This window comes from Populus alba, chromosome 2 (genome assembly GCF_005239225.2).
Source record: "Populus alba chromosome 2, ASM523922v2, whole genome shotgun sequence".
Taxonomy (NCBI): Eukaryota; Viridiplantae; Streptophyta; class Magnoliopsida; order Malpighiales; family Salicaceae; genus Populus; species Populus alba.
The window spans coordinates 5,692,711-5,704,111 of NC_133285.1; the positions used below are offsets into that span (position 1 = coordinate 5,692,711).

An 11,401-nucleotide genomic window follows, 5' to 3' on the forward strand; every position below is an offset into this window, starting at 1 on the left:
TTGAATGGCCCTATCCGTTAACACTCTTCGCAGACCCCTTGTCTCTTTATCAAAATCTACATTATATTTTAGATATGTTTGAAAGCGTAGATAATATTTTTTAAAGTATTTTTTTATTTAAAAATAAATTAAAATAATATTTTTTTTATTTATAAAATTTTATTTTTAATATTAACATATTGAAACTATCTAAAAATATTTAAAAAAATTATTTTAAAATTAAATTTTTTTAAAAAAAGTCTTAAAATCATGGTTGAACCACAATTCTAGACAAGGACAAGTAAGGGTCCATAAAAGTTAGCCACGATTTGGGATCGAAATTTTGAGAAATTCTTTTCTTTAAAAAATATAATATTATAATTTTAAAAAATAGGACGTTAAATATTTGAAAGGAAATTGTCCTGAACAGCAAATTTGTTGTCTCCGTTTTATTATTGTCGATTGTTAGAAACCGTAAAAAGTGAAAAAGGAGAGGTTTCATCTACTTCGATCTCCAGGCTTGTCTACATGAATTGACATTTCATCTATAATTTGCTTTTTCGAAGGAAAATATTTTTCATGTGATAAAATTTGTTTAATTGGGAATATGATTGAAATTGTGTATTTTTAAAAAGGATTATTAAAAATTATTTTTTTATATTTTTAAATTATTTTAATATATTGATTTCAAAAATAATTTTTTAAAATAAAAAATATTATTTTGATATATTTTTAAATAAAAAACACTTTTAATTATAACTACTACTATAAATTTTAAATACGTCATAATAATAAAAATATAATTAAACCTTGAAACTTGAATGTATGTGTCGGCATGGTGCTGCCTCTCTATAGTTAATTTCACAGGCTGTTTTTCCTAAATCACCGAGACCTTAGCTATCTTTCAACAACAGGACGAGGGGGATGACAAAATAAATGTTTGCTTTTTTTTTTGTCTATCTCTATGCAGTAATTCTCGCTAATTATTTAGAAATTGATATATTTTTTAGGGTTGAGAAAAAAACTGATAAATTAATTAAATTAAAAAATAAAAAAAATAACTGAAACTAAATCATAAAAAAACTGATTAAAACAATTAGATTATTGAAAAAATATATTTCAGTTTAGTTTGGTTTCATAAACCTAAAACCAAAAAATCTCAACCAAACCCCAACCGTTTTAGTTAAAAAATAAAATGAACCGAATTAAAAAAAATCAAACTAAAATAAAAAAACATAACCAAACTAAAACTAAAATTCATTAGAAAGCCCAAAAAACAATATAATTTTTTGTTTTTAATATAAAATAACCAAACTAAATCAAAATAATCGAACCGAATCAAAATCGATCGATTGTGTTTCGATTTTTAATATAAAATAATCGAATTGAACTGAATTGGTCGGTTGAAATCAGTTTTGATTTTATTTTTTATACTTAATAAAATTTTAATTTAATTATTTTTATAAATAAAAACCTGATCAAACAAAAAATAATTACATAAATTTTTTTTTAATCAATAACTGTTGATTACAAAAAAAATATAACCAGCCCATATTCTATTTTTGACGTTATATTTTACTTAGCAGATTCTACATCACATAGTACTGTGATTCATTTATTTCATAACATGATCAATTCACCTAAGAGAAAAGGAAACATATTTAACTAAGCATCCTTTTTCCATCTATCTAAAGCAGCTAAGGTAGTGATGAAAGGGTGGCCATTAAAGTCGCACTTCTCTCTTTGGAAAGCTCTTTAGGCAATGCCAGCACATGCTCAGCAGAACCTGATCCGTCTCGAAGAGCGTTCCGTTTCTATGAGAGGAGGAGGTTAATTTAGGGGGGTAGATGCTGTCATGATCAGGATTATGCAACACGTTGAATAATAATACAGTAGGTCTCTCCCGGCGCTTACGTTTGCATTACCAATACATCCAGCGGCACCGGATTCTCACCGCCATCCAGGAAGAGTATCTCATTTAAAGGAGACTGGTGATACTTCTGACACCTGTCATGTGAGTGGGGTTTAGGGTTTCTGCAGAGAAGGTGAATTTTGAGGCAAAGTTTTAACAATTGAGAACGGAGACCCCAACAGTTCTTCTCTGTCGGGGATATTATTATTTATTCATTTTTCACTTTCATTTCCTCTCCATACTCTTTTACGTTTCTTCTTTCTTCGCTGCAAATTCTGATACAACTCTTAGTCTGTCTACACGCTCTTCTCCTCTATCTTTCCCATCCCTCTGTCTCTCTCAGTTACGTTTCTCACTTATCTTCTCACCCTTCTTTTCTCTCTCCCTCAAACACTCTTTCTTTTGTAATAAAGAGGGTGCTTAAAAATATATAAGCCATGGAAATTGACCAGTTAAGGTCTGCAACAGAAGATCAGATGGAAATGATGATGCTGATGGACAAGCTTCCCGAGTTCTACGATTCCTATAACGATGTTGCTGATCATTTATCCCCAACAGAGTTTCTTGCTGCAAGTGCAGGTAATATCTCCATCTCGCATTTCAACACTGATAACCCACACAATGCTAGCTCACCTCCATTTACGAACCTACAACAATCCACTCTATCTTCTAATAGTAACGGCACCCCGACTCAAGACCAATCCCCGCAAGATTTCTTTCCCAGTCCATCTTCGTCAAGATGGAGAGGTCTAGGTGAATTACCGGAGGCAAATGATGATGCTACACCATCACAAAAGAAGAATTCAATGGCAACAATGAGGGAGATGATATTTCGAATTGCAGCCATGCAGCCAATTCAAATAGACCCAGAATCAGTGAAGCCACCAAAACGTAGGAACGTGAAGATATCAAAAGATCCGCAAAGTGTTGCTGCACGCCATAGAAGAGAACGGATAAGTGAGAGAATAAGGATACTTCAAAGACTAGTCCCTGGGGGGACTAAAATGGACACTGCCTCTATGTTAGATGAGGCAATTCATTATGTTAAGTTCTTGAAGACTCAAGTGCAGTCACTTGAGAGAGCTCAGGCTAATAGGCCAACAACAACAACTGGGATTGGATTTCCAATGGGAAAAGGATATCACCAACCGCCTGCTCGTCGTCGTCAAAATGTTCAGAATTATGGTGATGCTTAGCTCTTGAAGGGAGTGGTGAGCTGGATTTTTAAATGCATTTTTCTAGTGAGTAGTGATGTTATTAGCTAGTGGGGCTGTAAAGAGCTGTCTTTTATGCATGGCTATTTGTTCGATCTTCAAATCTTGAGGCCCTGTGATCCTTGCTGTATTGACATCAATAATTACAATCTCTGAATACAATGTACAAATGCTCAAAATCTTAGGTGAACATGTCAATTATTGTCTTAGTTAATTTCCTCTCTTTTTTCCCATTTAAAAATCTCCCCTTACATATGTCTAGTTGTGATGATTTCATCGCACTCAAAACCGCGTAATTCAAACCAAAGAAAATGAAGAATCTTGTCTTTGGTATTAATATTGACACAAGTGCAATGATAGTATTATTGCATCTGGCAAAGGAAGAGAGTATCTCGCCGCTATACATGCTGCTCTCTGCGGGAAATCAGCCAGGAAAAGAAAATAATAAATGCTAGTGGGTTGATCATAGACTATGCACAAAAAATCTTAATATCTCTGCCGAGAAAAATCTAGAGTGGCTTCTTTACAGATAGACCAGTTGTTCACCCACTTCGTCGTGCCAAGGAATTACCAGCTTTTACCGTCATGCTGGGACACTTGGCCGCTGAAAGTCTTTGTAATCCACGTTCTACGGCAGTACAAGCCACAAGGAGACAATCCTGAAAAACTAATGATCGAGCATATATAATAAATAAATTCAAATCTTGTACAAATCTAGTATATCATTAAGGGAAGGGATGGGTTTGTGAATTTTGAGTTGTAATGCTGGGGATTGGAAATAGATATATACTCCAACTAGTCAAAATAACAAGATAATCTTAATAACTAATAAAATATTACTGATTATTTTATAAGCATCGATCATATCATATAATTTCTCGTTTCTCATGTGTTTGCTTATTAATTTCCTCGTCTAATTTTAATACGAAAGGTTTACTCTGTACTTAGTTGATAAGGGGTTCAAAAGTTCTGTTAATCCAGCCATAATACTTATAGATCTGTAATAGCACATCAAGGATCTATTTGATAATGGTTTATGAAGTAGATTAAAATTCAACTATTTTTGTTTCGTCGATAATTGTTCCTGGCCGGATGAACGAGAGCATAGTTTTGGGATAAGAAAGCAACCTGGTTTTCCTCGGAAATGATTGCGCGAAGATTTGATGAGATGGGAGGTGATGGCATCGCCATTGTCGAGGGAGCATGAGAAATCCACGTGAAAATCTGACAAAGAGGTGGGCTTTATGATGTCGTCGATGGCCGCCTTGACACGTGAAACTCAATCTACATGGTCAACGTATTTGGACTTTTTCTCCAACTTCGATCTCCAAGTCGGCGTTCCGCACGTGATTTGGTAATAGCTATCTGGAAAATAGTTCAAAGTTTCCACTTGATAAAAGATTTAAAAAATAAAAAATATATTTATTAATTATATTTTATAAAATAAAAATTACCTCTATTTAATAATCTTAACCAAGTAATCGGCATATTGATTGCCTTTCAAAATACAAGATGTCCTTTTGTATAGAGATTAGAAAGGATGTAAACGTACCTTAAATAACATCCAGAAGCTCACAATAAAAAAAAAAAATTGAAAGGAAATTAGGATTTAAAGAGTTCTTATTGAATATTTGCGTGTTTATTTACTTTTTAAACACTAAAATTTGTGTTTGCTTAGCTTTTGTTGTGAATGTCTGCCGAAAAAAGGAAATTAAGATCATTTACCGAATTTGTTTTGTTGCAATCTTTTGTGAATATTTTTTCAAGGCTGTTGAAGGCCAGGAAATAAATGATAGAAATAGATGTGAACAGATGCAAGAATATAGTTTTTTTTGGGTTTTGTCCTTTGATTTCTAAGTAAATTTAGGTTGAAGATGAAAACCTTGTAAAGTAATTTGTATATAGTTCGAAGCAGTATTTAGACTAGTTATCTAGCTTTGAATCCACAAAGAAGTGTCCAATGTAAATATTGAGTGGTAAATATGCTTGATATCTATAATTTTAGATTATTTAAGGATAAAGGCCAAATAATTACAATAGATCACTGCAAAAGTTATTTTTCATTTTGAGTTATATGATTTGCATATAATATATATAAGAATGTCAATGAATACTTATAAATTGAGTTTTGATATTATCCATACCCGAACTCAAACTTAAAACTACTACTCATACTTGACTTATTATTTGGTAGATATGTAATTGAATATTCAAAACCAACTTGATTGAGTTTAAATGTATGTATTTAGATACCTATTACCAAAACATAGATAAATTAATTATGACATTAACATATAATAATAAGCAAGAAATACATAGATGAAATGCATAGAGAAGTACGTATTAACCATATTGGAGCCTAGCCTATTCTATAATGGAGAAATCCTAGTTCCATAAAACGGTTATGTTAGTTGTCTGTTGTGACCCTCTGCACAATCTTTCATAACTATCTAAACCATTTTTAATAATATGAAAAATCAACCAAATAAAAATATAATTGAGATTTTATTCCATAGATTCACACCCACTAAAATAATATTAAAAAAAATACTAGAAAATTAAAAGAAAAAATAAAGAGGTTGGGCTCTCTTCTATTTAGGATCTTTTCTATAAAAACTACAATTCCTAAGCTATTTGATATTCTAAACTCTATCTAATACCAAAATTTAAAAGAGAAATAAACAACAACATTTTAACATTATATTGCAACCAAACTTTAAACAAACCAAGACTCATCCTTGAAAAATACATATCTCAATTGAACTAAAAATAGATTTAAGAGAAATGAGTTAAACATAAATCATTAATACCTTTAAAGATTTGAAAGAAGGCATGAAGTAGAGGCCATGATGAATAACACTTTAAAACTAAGAGTGAAAAAAATGATTTATGCATGATTAGATGTTGAATATATCAACAATGATAGCTGAAACTAGGTGGAAGTGATAATCAAGAAAGGAGGTTGTTATTGCTACTGATTTCAACTGCTAATGATCCCAGTTTTGGTTCATTTTTCATTACTCACCTACACTCAAAATTTATTGATATTATTTACACTTCAACCTAAATCAGACCCGAAATATTTATAAAACATCGTACTTATTCAGGTAAATTTAGATTGGTATCCATTGATGAAGAAATTGCCATCTTTAAATAGATGAAGAGAGTTGGACCAATCTTTAGAGTGACACAGGTCTAATGGTGATGTTTATATTTAATACATGCATATTTTGTTTCCTTGGTTGGTGGTGAATAAACCAGATTTAACCAAAGAGTTGTGTGTTTAGGTGCACCCGGACACTTTCGAGGAATATATAGATTAGGGATGAATTTTAGGCAATATCTCATCTAGTTTGGAGATTGATATTGTCTTGGATGAATTAGACCACCAATAATGCTCTAAGCTCAAAATATTGGTGCATGCCTTAACAGGTATTCAGCCACCAAGGTACCTCAAGCTTAAATTAGGGTTAGTTGTCATATAGGTCTAGTTTAGGCTGTTTGCATCCAGGTAAGCTTAGGAAACCATATCGGTATTAGGCTTGCGTCCATAACAGATCCAAACATGTAAAAGTATCATAAGCCTGGTCTAAGATGCATAAAACCCTAGGCCCATCAATTGCCCCCCAATTAGTCTTTATGATGTGAATTGCATAAAGATTTGATATTTTTTCATGTATTGAACAATCCATTATGATACACCATGTAACCAGGGTGGTACACATATCCTTCAAATGCACTCTATAGTCCCATAATATGTCTTGTCATTCCATTTCCTATAAGTGTTGTTATGTTGGATGGTTCAGGGGAATCGTGATTAGCTAACTAAGAGCCTGTTTATTTCGTTATTTTTATGGTGGAAAAAATATTTATGAAAAAATTAATTTGTTTTTATTTTAAATTAATTTTTTGTGTTTTAATCATTAAAATGTGTTGATGTCAAAAATAAATTTTAAAAAATAAAATAAAAATTATTTTGATGCATTTCCAAACAATTTTTTTTTTTAAAAAAAAAAAACAATTGATACCACAATACCAAGTCACCAAAACCAACTCTAAATATATAAGGGAAACTAATGTTTTGGTGAGAAGATACATGAGAGAACACTAATAGCATGTGCCATTGAAAATTCTAATTGTCTATCATTATGGATACTACGCCATTAGGTTTGAGACTTGTTAAAATCTTGTTTTTTTAGGATGGTTTGGGGAGTGTTTAGGATAATGGTACAATTTTTTTTTTAAAGTACTTTCTATTAAAAATTTATCAAAATAATATTTTTTTTAACTTATTTTTTACATTACCACATTTAAAATGATATAAAAATAAAAAAATAATTTAAAATAAAAAAAATAATTTTTTTTAAACTAGTTCAAATACAGGGTCAAACACCCCTTTCATCAACGAGACATTATTAAAAAAGCTAGCAATGTGGACAACCTATATAAGGTCAAGAGTTAGCCTTTTTATTTATATTTTACCATTTTGATTTGCCTTATTAGTTTATTTCTCTGAGGTTAATTTCTAGTAAAGTTAAACCACTAACACCACTACTAAAACCATAAAAAAAAAAAAAATTATCTCATATACAATTTCTCTTACCTACACATTTAATAAACCTAAATATCATAAAATTTGAACCAATTTTCCCTTCTCCCAATATTTCTCCTATGGGATGGCCTTCGATGATACTAGTTACCTATGATTTATTTCAATTTCTTTCATGATTTCATCCTGCATATATCAATTAACCGTCCTAACTCAAATAACACGAGTTTTTCGCATAACAATATAAGTTTCTCTAAATCTCCTAATTTTAATAACTATTATTTTCCAACACATACATCATCACAACATGCCAAATATCTATTCCATCAAACATTCTACTTCATTTACAAATTCTAAGACTTCCACATTAACCATAAGCATTTCAATATCTTATAATCACATAAAATTTCACATTTACCACTTCCCCTAAAAATATTAATTTCCTACACACAATTACTCACACCAAGAAATCTAATAAACATATAATACCATGGAATAAAAACAAAATTTTTATTTCCCTAATTTTCCCCTTGGCTAGCCACAAGAGCACAATTATTTATGATATTTGTCTAAGTTTTTCCTTCAATTGTGGTTGTTATTCTCATCATTTAACATCCTCATCAACTAACATTCAACAAAACAACATTTTCACTGAAAAATCACATAAACCCTATAATTGAAAATTTGAAAATCTCTCCCTTCTCACATCAAAACTGCTACCCCTTTTTTTAGACCGGAGGGTTTACATTGAATATCCAAAGGGTTGATTCTTTGATTAAAAAATGAAAATAATCCTATAGGTTGTGTGGTCTGGTAGCTTTAGAGGACCGAACCATCATTGGATGGGCCACAGATGTGTATATCTCGTGGTACATGCTTAAAGGAATTGGTCAGGTTCCACCGTAGCTTTATGAGAGCCCTGGGCCTGCAAAACATTAACTGGCCCAAGGAAATTATTGAAACAAGATCAATGACCAATTGTATGCGTTCTATGAAATTAGACAAATGCTGAGGGACAATGAGAGAACAAAATGTATAGAGACAGGGCACAGTTCGGGTGGGGCATTGCCATATAGTTAACTATACACGAGGAGACTAGGTTGTTGGAGAGATTGAATGGGTCTACACGTTTGGGGCAACCTAAGGTTTGGGGACGATCAATTTGGGAATATATGATAGATATTGAGCTGAAAATGGTATAAAATAAAGTGAGAGATACGTACGTCTATTGCAATGACACGGTTCCTAGATCGCCTTTCGATGACAAAGTTTTCTCTTACAAGTGGTTCTTGGGAATGCAGGTACAGAAGAGCCGGACAAGAACTACTTCTCTTTGCTTTTCGCCATACCCAAATTCTTGAATGCTGTCTGGGAGCTGATTAGAAGTTTTATGATCCCCTGCATAAAGGGTCCAGATTATAGAGAAGGCTGGTTTACACTCTGCTAAGGGTGGTAGGGCTGGTAATTCCAGGATTGTCAGTAAATATCGCTCCCTTGCAAGTGCAGCCTCTGAAACAGTATGGCTGTCATCGTTATTTAATGAACTTATTTAGACTTTTTATCAATGCTTCACCAGCACTCTTGTGTGATAATTTGGGCGCCACAAATCTTGGCTTTAATCCCATTCAGCACTCAAGAATGAAACACATTCAGATTGATCTCCATGAAGATCCTCAATGTGCACCGTGTTAACACTGCATATCAAACCTCTCAATGGCTCCTCCATCTTACGGGGGCATGTAAGGTAAGTAATCTAAAGTGATCAGCAATCAAGCATCAAATTCCAAAAATCAAGCGCATGATTAAAGACTATTATTCTCACTCTGAAGTCTTGGCCATAATAGCGACGTAATCATGGTCTTTAACAGGAGAATCATGCCTCCTTGAATGTGTTGTAAATGCCATGCTTAATTTAAGCTTTCCTTCCTAGAAAAGTTTATGCTCTTGTATGTATCTTGTATCTACAGCAATTATAGGGTGTGTGCTGAAATCTGAAACAAATACGTCTTTCAGAAAAACTGTGTATTCTCTGAAATTCATCATTATAAGTCAAATTCATGGAAATTCTGATACCAGGACTGTCACATCCAGGGTCTTGCGTCCCATCTGAAAACTTAATCCTAGTAATTGTTCTTCATGCGCCAACAGTTTCCTCCACTTTGACCTGGACAGGGATATAAGAAACCTTCAACAAATTACAAGATAGTTGTTAGGATCACAATACAGACTTAGTATTCTATAAATACAGATTCACCTTTAGGAACGGCAAAACGTTCTATGCCAGCCCTAACTTTTCCGCCAGGTAGTTTTAAGGAAAAACATATACCTTAAAAGCTACAACGAAAACAAAATCATGGGATGTCCAAATGCGTTCTGTATGAGACTAGAAGCATTTTAAACTCAAGAGCACCCTACCTCCCTGGCTCTATTTACGTGTACAATTTATATGGACAAATTAAATAATGGAAACAAACTAATTGTTCAACAGATTTTTTCAATATTTGACCAAAAGTAGCAAAGCTCTTCAGACTCTAGACAGAGCCAGCAGGTATGCCAGGGGTTTTCGGTAAAACCTTTCACAAGAAACCAAATCTTGCACAAGTGAGAATTTAAAAAAAAAAAAAAACTGAAAACAAAAGGCAGTTTCCAAGTAATTACCAGGTATTATGTCGATCAAAGCGTAGGAACATATAGTTGGATGAGATATTAGAAAGCATGGCACGTGAAACAACCACTCAGGGAACCCTTTTGACAGGTTCTACGGAACGATATAGCTTTACGAGAGTTTGTGGAAACTTGATGTGCTTGGTTTGCTAGTACCGACTCCGCATTTCTTGGGCTCTCTTTTTGAGCTGATTCTCAGTTTATTCATAATTCTATCCATAGACGATGATCTCTTTTTCTCAAGTTTCATCTGAAATTGAGTCAGTTAAGGCCACAAATGCACAAGCCTCTAAAATTTACAAACATAGAAACAAATATGAGTGGTTAAAGCTGGAACCTATTAATCTTGAATCTCAGTGACCAATCAATATAGATTCTTTTTTGTATTTTTTCATGATACAATATTATATTAACGTGAATAGTTTTGAGGAAGAAAAAGTTAGAAGTCCAGGTAAAAAGTTCATTGCCAGTTAATCAAATACTCAGGCACGGCTAAAAGGCTATCATTCTACATGGAAGTTTTGTTCATCAAACCCCAAAACTTAGAAAACATATGTTTCATATCATGTGATGTATCCCCTGCCTAGTTATCAAACTGCAAGGATGTACAATTAATGTAGCCAAGTTTATCATTTTAGACATCTGAGCGCAATATTCTACAGTGCTGATATCTGATGTCCCTGCAACTAATAAAGGTTGTGACTTTCTGATATTCTATCTAACACCAATATCTTATTACGTAAGAGGCAAAAGCTTTCAAAAGATCATAAAGGAAATAGTAGAAAAAAGTATCTTCTCTCCTGCACCGTTCCAGGCTGATCATTAAGTGATTAATCCTTAACTTTAATCAAAAATTAGAGGACAAGAACACGTGGGAAGAAAAGAACCTCAAGTTTCCTTATTTCTGCCTCAGCTTTGTGCCTTCTGGCAGGTTCTCCCATGCTGTGATTTTGGCTTCCTCTCTTTTGACCCTAAAAAAAAATATAAAAGCTCTATTTATCCAATCATAATCTGGCCTAATAAAACTAAAGGATGCGAAAATTCAATAGAAAGACTTACTTGAAATGCTCTCGTTTCCAGCCT

The 11,401-nt window shown here is 32.9% G+C and overlaps 1 protein-coding gene and 1 long non-coding RNA gene across 2 annotated transcripts; one reads left to right on the forward strand and one right to left on the reverse strand.

Annotated features, from left to right (window-relative positions):
- The first annotated feature begins 1,858 nt into the window (after positions 1-1,858).
- LOC118035770 (uncharacterized) lies at positions 1,859-3,315 on the forward strand. Its single transcript, XM_035041407.2, has one exon. It carries the CDS (start codon positions 2,329-2,331, stop codon positions 3,085-3,087), a length of 759 nt encoding a protein of 252 aa, XP_034897298.1. The 5' UTR covers positions 1,859-2,328; the 3' UTR covers positions 3,088-3,315.
- Positions 3,316-9,435: 6,120 nt separating this feature from the next.
- On the reverse strand, positions 9,436-10,496 carry LOC140955227 (uncharacterized). Its single transcript, XR_012169028.1, has 3 exons — positions 10,313-10,496; positions 9,728-9,839; positions 9,436-9,645 (listed from the first exon to the last, which is right to left on the reverse strand). It is a non-coding gene; the product is annotated as an uncharacterized lncRNA (long non-coding RNA).
- Positions 10,497-11,401: the final 905 nt, after the last annotated feature.

Coding starts and splice junctions, on each gene's coding strand:
- LOC118035770 (XM_035041407.2), top strand. CDS start 2,329: ATGGAAATTGACCAGTTAAGGTCTGCAACAGAAGATCAGATGGAAATG.